Source organism: Eschscholzia californica, unplaced genomic scaffold, assembly GCF_041429995.1.
Source record: "Eschscholzia californica isolate CP2 unplaced genomic scaffold, dmEscCali1.0.p SCAF_1, whole genome shotgun sequence".
Lineage (NCBI taxonomy): Eukaryota > Viridiplantae > Streptophyta > Magnoliopsida > Ranunculales > Papaveraceae > Eschscholzia > Eschscholzia californica.
The window spans coordinates 77,300,269-77,316,845 of NW_028238198.1; the positions used below are offsets into that span (position 1 = coordinate 77,300,269).

At 35.5% G+C, this 16,577-nt stretch overlaps 2 protein-coding genes across 4 annotated transcripts; both read right to left on the reverse strand.

Moving 5' to 3' along the window:
- Window positions 1-652: 652 nt before the first annotated feature.
- Window positions 653-5,586, reverse strand: LOC147569379 (spermine synthase-like). 3 transcript variants are annotated; one of them, XM_086655852.1, is made up of 11 exons: window positions 5,459-5,586; window positions 4,801-5,036; window positions 4,643-4,684; window positions 3,851-3,927; window positions 3,650-3,772; window positions 3,318-3,422; window positions 3,122-3,194; window positions 2,950-3,021; window positions 1,670-1,865; window positions 1,395-1,524; window positions 653-942 (listed from the first exon to the last, which is right to left on the reverse strand). In XM_086655852.1, exons 2-11 carry the CDS (start codon window positions 5,003-5,005, stop codon window positions 874-876), a joined length of 1,092 nt encoding a protein of 363 aa, XP_086511978.1. In that variant the 5' UTR covers window positions 5,006-5,036; window positions 5,459-5,586; the 3' UTR covers window positions 653-873. The 3 variants fall into 3 exon arrangements, with proteins under 3 accessions (XP_086511978.1, XP_086511979.1, XP_086511981.1); XM_086655853.1 differs by having other exon boundaries at window positions 5,304-5,475; XM_086655855.1 differs by lacking the exon at window positions 5,459-5,586 and adding an exon at window positions 5,373-5,449.
- A 4,123-nt stretch (window positions 5,587-9,709) lies between these two features.
- On the reverse strand, window positions 9,710-12,227 carry LOC147569380 (protein phosphatase 2C 51-like). The gene is made up of 3 exons (XM_086655858.1): window positions 11,593-12,227; window positions 10,322-10,427; window positions 9,710-10,145 (listed from the first exon to the last, which is right to left on the reverse strand). Exons 1-3 carry the CDS (start codon window positions 12,121-12,123, stop codon window positions 9,820-9,822), a joined length of 963 nt encoding a protein of 320 aa, XP_086511984.1. The 5' UTR covers window positions 12,124-12,227; the 3' UTR covers window positions 9,710-9,819.
- Window positions 12,228-16,577: the final 4,350 nt, after the last annotated feature.

Consider the following 16,577-nt stretch of genomic DNA (forward strand, 5'->3'; position numbering starts at 1 on the left):
CCTCTTCCTCTCTTACATCCTCTCCTCTTTGTCTTTTCTTCTTTCGCATTACAAAGTTTAAAGACTAAGAGATACGATTATTTAGCAAACAAGCCTTCCTCATAGTATTCTTATTCTAGGCATAATCTAGAGTTTTAAAATATTTCTTCAATTAGTATAATTGCCTATTCATAATTATGATATTGTGTTAAGCTTTTTTACATGGAGGCCACATAGAAAGATCCATTTCGGTTAAGAGACCAATGAAGCACATCATCCTCATTCCCGACAAGAGGTATAGAAACATCTAGTATTGAAGAACTCGTGTCTCAATAGGAAACAGCCTTAAGCATAAATTAGGGAAGCGATAGCATGATATCTTTTTTTTTTGTTGTTGAAATGGCGATAGCATGACATCTCTAAGTAAAATTCTTTGATTCCCTCATCGGAAGTATGGAAACAATATGAGAAGTATGTAAACAATATGATGTGCACAGTGCTGATGGGTTTTTAGTTTCTCTCCTATATGCTCTTAAGGGCAAGTGAGCACAATAGGAGAAAGAATTTCCAATTAACGACCTTCATCTTCCAATAGTGGAATGACCTATCGTTGATGTGAAAGAAATATATCGGTAAATCCAGTGACTAAATTTGAAAAATGAAAAGAAACCTGTTTGTTCTATAAATGGCAGTCATATCTGCAACATATTATAACCATATCAGCTTTTCATTACATCAGAGAAGGACAGACTCGAAATCTAAGAACAAGACGACTATAAACTAACAGAACCAATTAGTATGTTCTGGTCATGAAACAGTAGCACAATAATCAGATACAGTTATATCAGAACTAACGAACACACGTTACATTCGGTTCTTTTTTATTTCCAGAGATCAAGACTGCTGAAGAGCTCTGATTTGCCTCTTCAGGAACAATGGAAGAGCGAAGGCTGCTGAATGCACCTGCCGATCATAAGAATTTTGTTAGTAAATATATAAGAGTGAGAGAAGAACAAAAATAGAAGTGAAAGAACTACATATACGATTTTCTGCAATAGTGCTTGTACTATCTTATAATTGACAAAATCCTCACAGGCACGAGTGACTGTCATTATTGTGGAAGTAACGATATCTAATTGGAAATTTCGAATGTGGGTCATGATAAAAAGGTCTCTTCCAAAACACAGGAAATGTCATTCTGTTTTAAGATCTTTGTTTCTTTCTTAGCAGGAATTGCTCACAGAAAAGAGCAAACCACCAAGTATGTGACTTCGAAATCTATTTTGTATTAATAAAACCACCAAGTATGAAGAACGACAAGTGCTATCAAGGATGTTAATAAAACCATTCAACCCTCTCTATTTTCTAGCAAAACGTAAGTTCAAATCGTGTAGGCGAGAGCCATGAGACTGTACCTCTGAGTTGTAGAATCTAAGTTCCCTTCTATACATGGCAGCTCCTTCCAGCTTCTCAATGGGATTAACAGGATTGAGAAAATTAACAGGTGGTCCATCGGTTGAGCATAATAGAAATCCGATGACACCACTGAATAGAACAAGAAGAAAAGAAAAAGTTCATCAAATAAGGATGACTGATTTTGGGTCTGCTTGAGTAAGATGATGGTTCACCAAATGCAGAGCTCGAATTATATGAAGGTCCCAAAAGTAGAGCTTGAGTTACGTGTCTTTACCTAGGATAGGTGGGAACAGTTGTCCAAGCATAACGAACGGAACCCTTAAATGTTTGGCGGCAAATTGAAATCATGTCTTCAATAAGATGTGTATGTAGCCACATACTTTCAGCCATATTACAAAGAACGCCACCAGGCCTTAATGCTTTTGATATAGTCTCAAAAAATGGTTTTTCAACAAGTTCTTGAGCAGGACCTGAAACAAGAAAATGTATCAAAATCGAATGAAACAAATAAAAAGACGTATTAATATGTTTTATCTACCATTAAAAATCATCAAGAACGACTCTCGGGCGTTTGTAGTCAGTCGTCACAAGCCCCATCAGTATCAGCCCATAGAATAAGTACAACAAGACCAGTTACTAGCCTCTTCTAAAATTCAGTGGTTTCTCACTTTAGAAGTTTTGTTATTCCGGTCCAGATTAGTGCCAAGGGGCTCCGTAAGACAGTTTATCACTGCACAATCGAAAACTGGATTTCAACCGTGATTCTAGTTTGAGAATAAGACTATTTAACTTCAGTTTATTTATATTGTTGATAATTTGCTCCAAGATTGATGATTAAGATATGAAGTTCACTCCTGAGAACATATGAATGATTCTTCATCAAAAGTTCAAAACTATGCAAGGTGAGAAACCAGACATTGGAATATTGAAGATGGATGTAAGAAGCCATCAAAGCTTCATAAAAATCTTTTGGTTGTAGGCATTGGTCAAGATCTCAAAACTCAAAAGTTTAACTACTAATGCACTACAACGATCGGCAAATTTTCTGCTTCCGTTCCAGAGACCAACTAAACTACAAGGTTGACACCATATATAGTATAAAAAAAATAAGATCCTTTAAAAACTTCATAATGATGCCTCCTTTCGTTTATTATTTGCTTGACAACTTCAATTTAGAAAAAGGCTTGGCCACTGGAGCGCTTTATTGGTTAACTCAGTTAAATTTTCAAGACTACTAAAAAGAAGTATAATTTCATAGAATGACAGAAGAATAACATCTCCCCATTGGTTAAGGTTTAACCTCTTTTACACCTACAGAATCTAGATTGGTTAAGGTTAACTCAGTTAAATTTTCAAAACTACTAAAAAAAGTATAATTTCATAGAAAGATATAAGAATAACCTCTCCCCATTGGTTAGGGTTTAACCCCCTCTTACACCTACAGAATCTAGATTAGTTCTAAAAGAAACCATTGTATAGACTATAGAGACTAAAGCATCTTCTTGACAAGTACCAAGTGAGAATGCTACGAAACACAACAGAAATTGCACATACCTACGGGGTCGGATGAATCCACAATAACTGCATCATACATCCCTTCAGGTGCATTTCGTAGGAATTCTGTAGCTGTATAAGTCATGCATATGAGAACGTTTGTTAGATAATGAAATCAATTATAGTAATCACCCTTGAATATGAGGCGAACAATTCCACTGCTCTTACTTACCATCACCAATATGGAGTCGGACCCGAGGATCCTCAAATCCGATGGATAGATCTGGGAAGAACTTCTTAGAGACCTAGATGAGAACAAGTATGCCCGCTAGTCAGTTACAAAGTATCATCATAAAACAAAATTTGCAGAAAAAGAAAACAAGCAAACAAGTTACTAAGGTATAAAGTGTATTGCGCACTATACTTACATCTATGACCATCTTATCTATTTCACATATATCAATGCGCTCCACAGATTTATGGCGAGATATTTCCCGAAGGACCCCACCATCACCACCGCCTACAACCAGAACCTGCAGGTATCAGTTCCTGTAAGTTTGGCATAAAGCTCTCTCATTTTCTTACCTCAATAAACCATGATAATTTAATACGGATATGAATTACACAATAGCGAAAATACCAAACAATCCATTCATTATCATGATCTGAACAGGTATGAAATAAATAATTTTCCATATCTGATACTCAAATCCTTGACATTAAAGATTCAAACAGCTATAATCAGGATCAGTTACATTACATTTTTGGGGGATGGAATTGAACAAAGTGGTAGATGGGCAATCATCTCTTGGTAGGCACATTCATCCTTCTCAGTCAACTGAACAATACCATCAAGCACAAGCACTTTCCCGTAGGTTGAAGACTGCATATATAAACTAATTAGCACCAGTTATGAAATAATGTTATATAGCATAAAAGCAGATTATTACGAATTTTCAACCTCAAAAACTAAGACTTCTTGATACTCTGACTTTTCTTTGTACAGAACTTTTTCCACTTTAAGCGAATGTGCCTCCCCTAAATATCAGCCAAAAAAAATAATGCATGAGTTATGAAGAGATAGTAAGATCCGCAATGAAATAAAACCACTACTAGTAATAATTCAAAAAGATATATTGCCTTATAGAATGATCAACTCTATATTCAACACAAACGACAGTCGCTCAAATATTTGCATACGTCAATCTCCCTCGTACATATGAAAGTGCCACTTTACCATCACGACATAATATAATACTCAATTAAAACACGCATACACGTAGGCAAATGAATAGAAAGAATTTTGAGTGTGGGAAGACTTTCACGCGTGGAACTCCAGTTACTTGTATCGTGTACTTAGTATTCTTTTTACGAGCACGTATGGTCATGCTGGTGCCTTTCTAAGAAGAGTTCGTGGCATAAAGGAGTCGACGTCAAAAAGGGTGGTAAGAGAAGACAACTGCGTCAAAAGATGTGTTGGTCGTGAAGACAATGTTAATACGTTTCGATTGGCAGGGATAGAGTCCTGGCTAGTTTTGTGTGTTTCTATCAACATTATGTTACGAACTTGCTAGAGATCTTGGAATTTGGAAATTCTCTTATTTTGTGGATAGATATGTTTTAATAGTAACTAAAGAAGCCACATTTATCTAAATTGGAAAACAAATAACTACATGAATTTAGACTACTGACTATAAGAGTTCAGCGTGTAATCATCCGACTTGACTTACAACGAAATCAGAGTAAAGCATACCAGGCCACATGGGATTGTTGTAATAAACATTTCGAGTTCCATCTGCATCGACAATACAAAAACAACATCCAAACTAGAAGTATTAGGGCAAAACACAAGAGAAGTATAAAAATAAGTGAAAAAAAACAAAGAAGATGATAAAATAAGAGAATGATGACCAGAGCATGACCCATGTTCTGAGAACCACCCAGAAACAACTGTTGAATGACACTTCGAACCGAGCTCCGGTTCTGAAGCCATAGCTTTAAGGCAACAAAGAGGAATTGGCTTATTATCCCCATTTGTAGCATTCACACTAATCACCTGCCCATCCATAATAATCTTCTGGCATTCCAAACCTTTTCCTACGTCTCCCTCCTCCATGGATTTTACTTTTCTTCACCTTCTCCAGTCTCTAATAACACCACCAAATACCAATCGACTAATCAAATAAAAAATTAATAATAGGACAAAAAAAAGTAATATTAAAAAATCCCTTTTTTGAATTAGCTATCCGTTTTAGCCCTAGAAACTTAACTACCCTGTTTGTACTGAAAATATTGATTAAACCTTATTCATCCACAACAAACAGAGATGTCCTGTAGTTTACACAAATTTCACAGTTCAAATCATCCGCAAACTTGAGAAAAAAAAAACAGATGGCAGAAAAGGTTTGGTTTACCTAGGGTTTATGAATGGTAAAGACAAAGGAAGATTTAAGGAAAGAAGTTCTTTGCAGAGAAAGAAGAACCTGGTTTTAATGGCTCTGATGAAGGAGAGAATAATTAGAGAGAGAAAGAGAGGAAGGAGATTTTTTATTTTGTTTCTGGAAGTTACCTGGTTTTAATGGCTCTGATGAAGGTCGTTAAAAAGTAGTAGAAGAGAACGATGATTGCCTTTTAAAGCTTCTAGCGCCTTCGACGTTTTCTCGTCTTTGGAGTTGAACAAGAACGAGGAGAAAGGGTGTGTTTATATCTATAGGCGCTCATCTTTATTGCGCTTGGCGCCCCCTAAAGGCAAATTTTGGAAGTGGCTTATGATTGATTACTTAGACATACGTACACCACAACTGCAAGTCTCCGAGGCCTTAATCCTTCCTCACAAACTACTTCTCTTTTTAATAAAGTGATTACGAAAGTCTTTTAAGCACTACTCGAGACTTCTACGATTTTGTATTACATGCATTACCTGTTTCAGCTACCTGTTTTGAGAGATGTTATCGATATTTGTTTGTTTTGACATTTCGCCGAAGTAAAATTGTTTTTTACTATACATCTTCCTAGAGTTACATCATAATTCATAGCATAAAGTGTCGATAATATATTGCATTACACACAAATCATATACAACCCGATTGTATTAAAAATTATAATGTCTGTATTACAAAACAGAATATATTTTACTAATTGGGACAAAATAAGTGCATGTTGGGTAGGACAAAGTAAATGTCTTCCATCCTTAATAAGATAAAACTCATCTTGTATTCACCCCTCGTTATCCTATTTATCTCTCGTAATACTTCATAACGCTAACGATACTTTCATAAATAGAAATTGTGGCTTCAAAGTATAGCAAAAAGAAATAAACTTTGGACGTCTTAAGGGTATCATTAGTGTTAAAGGTGTCTCCTTCACTCACAAACTCTCCCTCGCATTTATCTTGAGAGAGGTGCCTATAACATTTACCTGGGGCACCTTTAAAACTCCCATTAAACGAACCCATAGCATCTCATCTTCGTCGAGCTTGTTAGGAAAAATAACCTAATTAACTTGTTCAGGAATATGAAGATAAACGATGCGAAAGTAAAAGTAGAGACACCAAGATTATTTAACGTGGCAAAAAACCCCTCCAAACTAGAAGGTAAAAAACCACGGGACCTAGTCCAGAAATCTTCCACTATAATTAAATAATGGGTTACACAACTCTTCACCAAACCTATGGTGGATAAACTGAACAAAGAAACAAAGAAATAAAATCTCTTACTCCTTACGATTTGAACAAATTCTAGATTACTAAAGGTTGAAGAAGATAACCACAAACTAAATTGCTTCACAAGATTAATAATCTTCTTTTCTTCAAACCAATATTCTGCTCTTTCAATCTCTCTTAAAAGAACCACTTCAGAAATCTCTCTTTCTCTGACTTCTCTTTGTTCTGGAAGTTGTTTCATCTCTTTTATCTCTCTCTAACCTGAGAAGATATATCTGAGAGGATTCTCTTGTAACTCTCCCAACTGGGAGCTCCCACCTGGGAGCTCCCACCTGGGAGGATACTCTCTAACCTGAAAGTATGAATAATTTCTTCCCTCTTATTCCCTATTTATAATGATAAATAAGGAGGTATTCTACTAGAAATAGGATTCCTTTTTAGGCTAGAAATAGAAACTTCTATTTCTCCCTAAATAAAGAATAAGGGAAATCCTATTCTAACTAGGACTCCTTTTTATATAAGGAGGGACCCCAACAGAGCTTTTTATTTGTAGTTTGTACAAGACCTCCATTTTAAAGTTAATTTAACATTCACCATACGAAATAAATCTAAAACTACATTTTTGAGCCATTTTCTTTAACGTTTTCTAAAGTAAACAATATTATTAACCTCCTTTAAAGCTGGTCTAAATAGTCCCACATTTCCCAAATACCAATTGGACAAACCCTCTCATAATGTGGTTTTAGAAGAATGTGCAGTAAAGCAACCCTACTACAATATACAGTGCTTATATTAAAGCATTAATTTTTTATGACTTGTGCAAGTAGAAGACACATTATTAGGAATCCTCAAATGGATTTTTGAGTCAACAGTCCAAAATCTGGGGGTAAACCCAAAAAAAATCCACTCTTCCCCAAAAATTAGTTGCAGGTCCAAATGTCAGTTTTTATTTTTTTATTCCCCTCTTGCTCTTGGACGGGACATGCTGACGTTTTCCTGAAAAAAAAAATGTCTGGTAAATAAAATAATTTACCAGTATACGAAAAATTCAAAGTTTCAAAATTTTTTGAAAATTTGAAATTTGGGGGTAAACCCAAAAAAAATCCACTCTTCCCCAAAAATTAGTTGCAGGTCCAAATGTCAGTTTTTATTTTTTTATTCCCCTCTTGCTCTTGGACGGGACATGCTGACGTTTTCCTGAAAAAAAAAATGTCTGGTAAATAAAATAATTTACCAGTATACGAAAAAATTCAAAGTTTCAAAATTTTTGGAAAATTTGAAATTTTCAAACGAAATTTCAAATTCTCGCCCAGCAAACTATCTCTTTCCGGTAAATAAAATAATTTCCCGTACACAAAAAATTCCAATTTTCAATTTTTTTTGAAATTTTCAAACGAAATCTTTTTTTCGAAATTTTGAAATTTTCGAATTCCCGGCAAAAATTCCAATTTAAGTTCCCGGGCAAATTTTGAAAATTTTAAATTCCCGCCCAGCAAAAGTGTCTAGTACAGAAAAAAATTTCCAGTAAATAAAATAATTTCCCGGTCACAAATTTTTTTTTTCGAAGTTTTTAAATTTTCAAACGAAATTTCAAATTCCCGCCCAAATTTTTTAAATTTTTTTACGAAATTTCAAATTACCGCCCAACAAAAATGTCTAGTACAGAAAAAAATTTCCAGTAAATAAAATAATTTCCCAAAAAAAATTTCGTTTCCCGGGAATTTTTCGGTGGCTGTTCCGTAATTTTCTGAACAGTACAGATTTTGATGGACGGGTTGTCAGATTATTTTTCAGAAAAAAAATCGTTTTCCGAGAATTTCGATGGCAATTTTGTAATTTTCGATGGCATGAACGGTAAATACTTTATTTTCTAAGGGCCCTTTACGTAATTTTGACCCCCAAACTGACACATTGGACCTCCCTTTCATTTTTAGACAACTTTGGGTGGAATTTTCATTTTGACTCCCTTTTTGGACCAATGGCTCAACCCCTCATTTATATGGTCTGCACAATATTATAGACTACAGTAATCCAATAAAATGATAATCCAAGAGAAATTTTCTTGATCAAGTTTTTCCAATCCTAAATTTAGTAAAAGTTGTAAAAAGAGTACTTAATTCTCGAACTTAATTTGCAAAAACTCGGAGCTATGTATACAGGTTGCGAAAATTCACACATAACTCAAACATAAAAGTATTTGGATATATAAGATACATCTTTTTAATCAAAACCGGTTTTTAGTTTTTCATTATCCAAACTATATTCTAATTTTTCAAGCTTTTAGTTTTTCATTATCCAATTTTTCAATCAGAGATTCGAACCCATACCCAAATCATTTTTTTTACATACTTGTATATCTTTGATTACATCATATGAGTGAACTTTCGACCTCTTTCTTCTTGCCGGACTTTACGCCTCTTCCATTATGATTTAAATTAGGTGGTTATCGTGCTCATCACATCTTTATGATGCATCAATGCCTTGTAACGACTGGCGTAGATCGTAGTCCATTTCTTAAAGAGTATAAAATGAAATTACAACATAACAATTGAAGAAAATTTTAGCTACTCAACAATCACTGTCTAAAATTTGCTAAACTACCAATTAGAGAACATGGAAACCTATTCCATACTCACCCCCCAAATTTAACCCATTGCAACTAACTTATAATTTTTTTTTATTATTTCCTAGGTTTTTTTTTTTGATGAAATAATTCCTAGGTTGAAAAAGTTGGTTTCTTCTTAAACCAATGGCAAAAAAAAATTGTAATACAAACAACATACTTTCCAAGTAAAACCACAGAGATATCAGGTGGGAGAAGATCAAGAAAATGTTTTTCTCCAAATGAGACAAAAACAACACTGTCAATAAAGGTGCAGACAGGAATAAGGTCCCAACTTCCACCAAAGATTAAGAACAAACACACATAAAATGTCATTTTCTTATCTGCTAAACTAGTCTAACTTTCTCTATACAACAAAGAGTTCATTTAAACTCTGAAACAAGACTGAAAGTTTAAGCGAAAATACACAAAAAGAAATCGTCAAAAATGACCGACATTTTATGCATATCAAATTGCAGTACTACATTAACTCTATTTGTTACCGACATTTTATGGAGATATGCATCTTCATATCTCAAAAACTGTAACTATTTTTACCTCATTAAAGTAAGTAGCCGATTGGTTTCCTTAGCTCTATCTCTACTTGATCATCTCGACGTTCATTACTAGTATTTATGAAGAAACTCATCTTCAAATCTCGAAAATTTTAGCTAGCTTTACTGAGAAGAGAAGTACCGGGTTTCTTTAGCTCTATTACTACTACACTAATGTTATCTCTGCTCCCTCTGGCCATTGCTAACTCTGTTAACACTGCCGCGGCTTCATCAGCATTGTTTCCTGTTATAGCCCTGGGAGATGATCTTCTCAACCTTCTACCTTCAAGACACTTCCTCACTACCTCACATGCAATCTCATTTGAGATTACATCCCATAATCCATCACTTGCTAATATTAAACACTCGTCGTTTAGGGTTCGATCTATTACTGTTACCTCGGGTTCTGAGCTAACAAATGGTTTAAGGTATTGATCCCCTGCAGCCAAGTTAGAAATTACACACACGGCCACTCATTAAAATATATATATATATTTACATACATATATCTCTATATATAAAATAGTAATTATAATTATAATTAGTAATACTAGGTGAAATTTCGGAAAAGAAAATTTGTATTTTTATAGCTAGACTTGTAAAAAAAATTCATACCTATAGACCTAGAAGTAGCAAGTACTCCTAGAACACGATAACCATCCCAATTTATTACTTGTCCTCCTGCAGCTTCTACTCTCTCCAATTCGTCTGGTCTATCAGGCTACAAAATGTATAACGTTATTTCAATTGAGTAACGTAACTGAAGATAATTTCCTTGAGTGATATACAGAGAGAGTGTTCTCTAGCTCTCACTAATACACGAAGTGTTTTTTAACTCGCTAGGAAATTATATTCAAAAAACATCTTAATATACTATTACGTAGTTTCTTCGGGCCCATTAAAGATATGTATGAAGAGTGAACATAAGTCCTCCATGGGAATGATCAAGCAACCATTAATGAGTTCAATAGGTGTAACGGTTTTCTATTATTTCATATATACATGTTCAAATGCATATATCAAAAAACGTTTATAATCGATATTCGGATATGTCAAATAGTATGTCAAAAGAATTGGTATCATCCCTTACTTCTCGTTTGGGCCTCAACCTTTTTAATCTAACAATTAAACGTTCTACATGTCTGCATCATGATTAGACAAGTGGCAACATAATATATGAGTGCTTCCCCAGCTGAGTTACGTGAGTATTGACAATTAAACCATCCTAACTCGTAAGGGGCGATGAGTCTTTTTTAAAGCTTGATCGTTTTCTACATCTATATACTCTCTGAGCTAGTTTCATATTTCAAACAATATTTTTCTCTATTTTTCTATATTCTTTATCCGGTTTCACATTTCAAACCGTATTTCTTATTTCGCCAAGTAAAATTCGAACTCTGGCAACCGAATTAAAATGTCTGAATTCCCTACTATCCACCCTCAAAAATTACAAATACAAAATTAAAGATATCTAACCACAACCCAAGTGCATGAAGAAGAACTAGTTAGTTTTGGAAAACAAAATCCCACATGACTCTTGACTTATAATTTTGTCCAATACCCAAAACAGACAAGTAACTAGACCAAAAAAAAAAATCCCAAAAACTTTCCATATCACAAAGCAACTTCTCTTAAAATGACACATGGAGATCTTCACAAACTCCACTACTTCATAAATATCTGGCCCACCTGTCACTTCTTGGTCAAAACATACGCCACGTGTCCTACTAAACATGTCATCTTATATACTCACCCCCTACTATTTTTCCATTTATAGATATTTTTCATAATCACGAGATTAAAAGTAACTAATCAAAATTAATCTAGAGAGAGAAAGAAACAGAGCATTTCTAGAGAGAGAGGGAGTGTGTGTGTGTGTTACTGACCTTGTGATCACGAGAGAGAGGAATAGCAACACCAGCACGAGAAAGAACAGCTCTAGAATCACCACAATTAGCAATAACAAGTTTTCTTTTACCTATAATAGCAACAACAGCTGTTGACCCGATTGTTTTCATTGAACCCGACCCATTTTTTACTTCTCCTTCTTCTTGATCATCGTTTCCTTTAATCTCATCATCCATTTTTAAAAAACAAGAACTCATTAATTTCACCCAATCAAGTTCAAGATCAAAATCAAGATCAAGATTATTATTATCAGAAGAAGAAGATACTACTAATTCTTCAATTTCTTTAGCAATAACTTGATGTAATCTATCTTTACAAACTTGAGCAACTTTTGATCCACCATGACCATCATAAACTGCAAAAAAATCATACCTACTTGATAATTTATCATTTGATAAAAAACCTGGTTCAATTGTTACCGCATCTTCCATTTCTCTTCTTCTTCCACATACTGATACACATCCATGTGATTTACACAACAATTTTTTACCTCCTCCTCTGTTTTCCATTTCGAAATGGTGCCCTAATTTTACTTTATCGTCTTCCTTTGTTGCTATTGCTACTGCGGACGAAGAAGATGATACGGAAACTGGTAGAAGATTCTTATTATTATTAGTAGTAGATGAAATAGAACAAATTTTCTTAATGAAGTTATTATTATTGATAATCTTATTAGTAGTATCTGATGAAGTTGATGAGATAAAATCAGTAGGATTTGCCTCTGTGACCATATTATCCGTTGATTTGTTGGTTATTGACGATGAAGATGAAGATGATGATGAGGAAGAAGATGATGAGGATGATTTTAACCGTTTGATCTTAAAACATCTATCACGGCGAGCTTTTCTCGCTATAACTAATTGATTTCCGTTCATTTCAAAACAGAGAACGTCTGTTCAAATCCTGTTAATAGCGGAATTAGTAGTAGAAAATTCTCTCTCTCTCTCTCTCTAGTTTCTTTCTGTATCTTTAGTTTCTCTCTCTAGAAGTAAGTAAAAGAAGGGAGAATGGAGGTTTGGCAGGATTCAAATACTTGAGAATTAGGAAAAATAAAATTCGAGAATCTTAACCGTTAATTATTTTCTGTCCGTTGGATACTTACCATCTGTTTTTTGATACGGCGGTCTACTAAATGGCGACGTGGATTTCCTACCGTCCTTGATTTATGACACGTTCTTATTTTCTGCATGGTAGGATAGACCTTTTCAGTCAATTACATTGACTCAGATTTTACTAATGTGGGACTAACTTGGGTCCCTTTGGCTTCAATGGTGAAGAAACCCTACCAAGTCTTTCAACACACAAAAAAAAAAAAAAAAAAAAAAGGTTATTTCCCTAATGGCCCCCTACTTTGTGACCAGCTTTCCGCCTGGCCCCTTACTTTACGAGAAATACCCATATGGCCCCCTTCCGTTATAACACCGTTACTCTCTCTCCTCCATCTCTTTTTCTCTCTCTGCCATGTCACGCCACATCATCTGTTACGACACTTCATCACCTTCTCCGGCAGAGGTCGTCGGCCGACCAAATTTCCGGCCGACGACCTTCAAACTAAAAAAAAAAAAAAATTTATTCTCTTCTTCTCCTTCCTCTCTCCTATTTTCTCTCTCATTTCTTCTTCTTCCTCTATCTCTCTCTCATCTTCCTCTCTCTCTTCCCCTTTCTCTCCCTCTTTACACACTCCGGCGAAGGGTTTCCCTTCGCCGGAGTACCTCGATATGTTCAAGGAACAGACCTTCAAAGGTCTGTTCTTTGAACAGATCATCACGGTCTGTTCTTGAACATACCTACTCCGGCGAAGGGTTTCCCTTCGCCGGAGTACCTCGATCTGTTCAAGGAACAGACCTTGAAGGTCTGCTCCTTGAACAAATCTCGGTATGCTTGAACAGATCTCGGTATGTTCAAGAAACAGACCTTCAAAGGTCTGTTCTTTGAACAGATCACGGTCTGTTCTTGAACAGACCTACTCCGGCGAAGGGTTTCCCTTCGCCGGAGTACCTCGATCTGTTCAAGGAACAGACCTTCAAGGTCTGCTCCTTGAACAGACCTACTCCGGCGAAGGGTTTCCCTTCACCGGAGTACCTCGATCTGTTCAAGGAACAGACCTTGAAGGTCTGCTCCTTGAACAGATCTCGGTCTGTTCAAGGAACAGACCTTCAAAGGTCTGTTCTTTGAACAGATCACGGTCTGTTCTTGAACAGACCTACTCCGGCGAAGGGTTTCCCTTCGCCGGAGTGTGGAGAGAGAGAGATGATAAAAAAAAAATTTAGAGAGAGAGGAGAGAGAAAATAAAAGAAAAATAAATTTTTTTTTAAATATTTTTGAAGGTCGCCGGCCGGCGACCTTGCCGGAGAAGATGATGATGTGTCGTGCTAAGATGATGTGGCAGAGAGAAAATGTGATGGAGGAGAGAGAGTAACGGAATGTTAAAGATAACGGAAAAAAGGGGCCATACGGGAATTATTGCTAAAGTAGGGGGCCAGGCAGGAAGCTGGTCACAAAGTTGGGGGGCCATTTGGGAAATGAACTCTAGTCAAGATGAAGTTGGTAGGTCCTAACCGTAGTAGATCTTGAAACAAGAGATATAAACATTGAAGTGTTTGATACAAGAACGTTACAAAACAGAAAACATAAAATCGACAAACTGGAAGACAATAAGAAATGATAAACGGAGAAAGATGAGAGGAAGAGATGAAGATCCAATCGGTTTCTCTATTCGTGACTCTATTGTCTTCTCAACTGTGCTTCACCTATTGAGTACTTGATAGATAAACAGAGACTCAGAGAAGAATGAGATAGAGAGAGAAAGATTAACTAGAGAGAAAGAAATGAAAGAAAGTGAAACACTAGTAGATTAGCAGGACAACAGAAAGAAAAGTGGAAAAGACTGGGGCATATATAATAGCCTATTGGTGAAATTATTAACCCTAGATGTAACGGATATCTTAGAGATTCCTCATCTAATGATATACGTTCTTGTGCTTCCTAACGGTTCACTAACAGTATAGACACCCTTTCCTTTAGGGCGAGTGCCCTTGATCAGTCTTGGGCTTGAGTACCCATGGGTTGTGTCGGGCGGGTGGGTAACATTCCCACCCGACTAAAGTCAGAAAAAGATAAAAAGAAATAAACCCTCTAGATTAGACTTCCTTTTCTAATTTTCTACAGGCAAAAGATCCAACGGTTGAAATAAGAGGGAATAGTTCATGGGTCCCGCCGTAAAGTAAGGAAAGATGTCCCCATCAGGAGAGGTCACAAACTACGAAGTAAGAAAGATGATCTGAGTCATATTACTAAAGGATGTTTTAACTCTTCGAATACTGGAGAGATGGCGTACACGTGTTGCTTTTAGGATCTAGGTATCTAAATAATAATAGTATCTACTCCACTTTTCCTTTTCCTACATTTAATGTTTCTATACTAAATTTAGAAACTAGATCCCCTGTCGTTGTTGTTGTCAGTCACCAAAGAAAGATGTTTGAATAGTGGTGTAACATTTTAATTAAAAAAATGTTTTCTAGAATTACGCATAACATATTACAAATTCTTTCTAAGAAAAAAAATATTATAATTTAACCATTGTGATAAAAGAGTTGGACGGATCTTCACTGAATGTTTATCAGTGGAATGAATATAGACTGTGAGAAGAAAAAAAACAAGATAACCAAAACCGCTAATGCATGTTTTCTTCACAATTCATTGTATCTCTAGAAAATTCTGTTATACAGATCAGAACACATACCATGGGAATTTTGAAGGGGATGATTTGGAAACAAAGACGGGGTACAAAATTTTGGATGGAAACAAAAAAAATTTGTTTTCTCCACACACTAGTTTCTTCCTCTTTCACTTTCACCATAGAGCTCTGGCGACCTCCACCATAAATTTCGGCAACACTTTTACCATCTCCAACAACACTTCTTCCTCTCTCTTTCTCTCTTCTCTCTGTCTATATCTCTGGCCCCTTCGCCTGAACCCTAATTTCCAGTCGAAACCGATCTGGTTTCGTCTGGAAACCAGACTAAATGAGATCAGACCTCATCTGGTTTTCAAACGAAACTGATCAACCTAGAAATTTGGCGAAGCGGTTCCGCTCCCCTTCACCGTAGTTAAAGAAAGAGAGTGAGAAGAGAGCGAGGAGAAAGAGAGAGAAAAGAGAGAGAGAAGGGAGGGAGAGTGAAGAGAGAGAGAGAGAGAGACAAAAGAGAGAGAGGAGAGACAAGAAGTCGCCAGCCGTCACCAGAAGACTCCGACCGTCGACTTTCTGGCGACGACCTTAAGGGTGTGTTCCTACTCTTATTTTATTTATACTCTTTAGGAGAAGTCGATAAGTTTCGAATTTTATCCTACCATGAACTGTACTTGTGACCTCCAGATTTTTGAAGTAGATGAATCAACTATTCGAGTAGTTGTTGTCGCCTAATGCAATTTCGTGACAGTTCTTTCTCCTAATTTATTCAAGAACTTCATTGAAAATTTAACCGGTCGACAATCTTCATTGGGCAAGAAAATGAAGAAGAAGAAAATTGTGATGAAATAGAGGAGAGAGGGAATGATAAGGTGACTAATGATTTTTGTTTTTGAGAATTAATTCTATTTAATCCCCCAAGAGTACTTGCACAAATAGTTGAATTTTTTATTTATCTTTCATAGGCTAATTCGAACTGCAAGATAGACCAAAACAGTGACTTGGTAATTGAGAGCCAAAACGAAATTGACCTTTTATCTTTAAGGAACAATTATAATAGGGACAACTATTATTATTATTATTATTATTATTATTATTATTATTATTATTATTGTTATTATCATTCTAATTACTAATATTATTATTATTATTACTATTATTATTATTAGGTTGCCAATACGTGGACAAACAGAATTTTTAAGTGGACAAACACCTTTTAGGTGTAAATATAATGTATTAGTTTTTTGGGACAATTTTTTTTCTCTCTCTAAAAGT

Excerpts from the sequence above, each read along its gene's own strand:
- LOC147569379 (XM_086655852.1), bottom strand. The coding sequence starts at position 5,005 with ATGGAGGAGGGAGACGTAGGAAAAGGTTTGGAATGCCAGAAGATTATT. Across the intron at positions 3,195-3,317 it reads TAGATAAGATGGTCATAGAT|GTCTCTAAGAAGTTCTTCCC; the intron begins GTAAGTATAGTG and ends GTTCTCATCTAG. Across the intron at positions 1,525-1,669 it reads ACTGTTCCCACCTATCCTAG|TGGTGTCATCGGATTTCTAT; the intron begins GTAAAGACACGT and ends TGTTCTATTCAG.
- LOC147569380 (XM_086655858.1), bottom strand. The coding sequence starts at position 12,123 with ATGGAAAACAGAGGAGGAGGTAAAAAATTGTTGTGTAAATCACATGGA. Across the intron at positions 10,428-11,592 it reads CTCTCTCTCGTGATCACAAG|CCTGATAGACCAGACGAATT; the intron begins GTCAGTAACACA and ends TACATTTTGTAG. Across the intron at positions 10,146-10,321 it reads TGCTACTTCTAGGTCTATAG|GGGATCAATACCTTAAACCA; the intron begins GTATGAATTTTT and ends ACTTGGCTGCAG.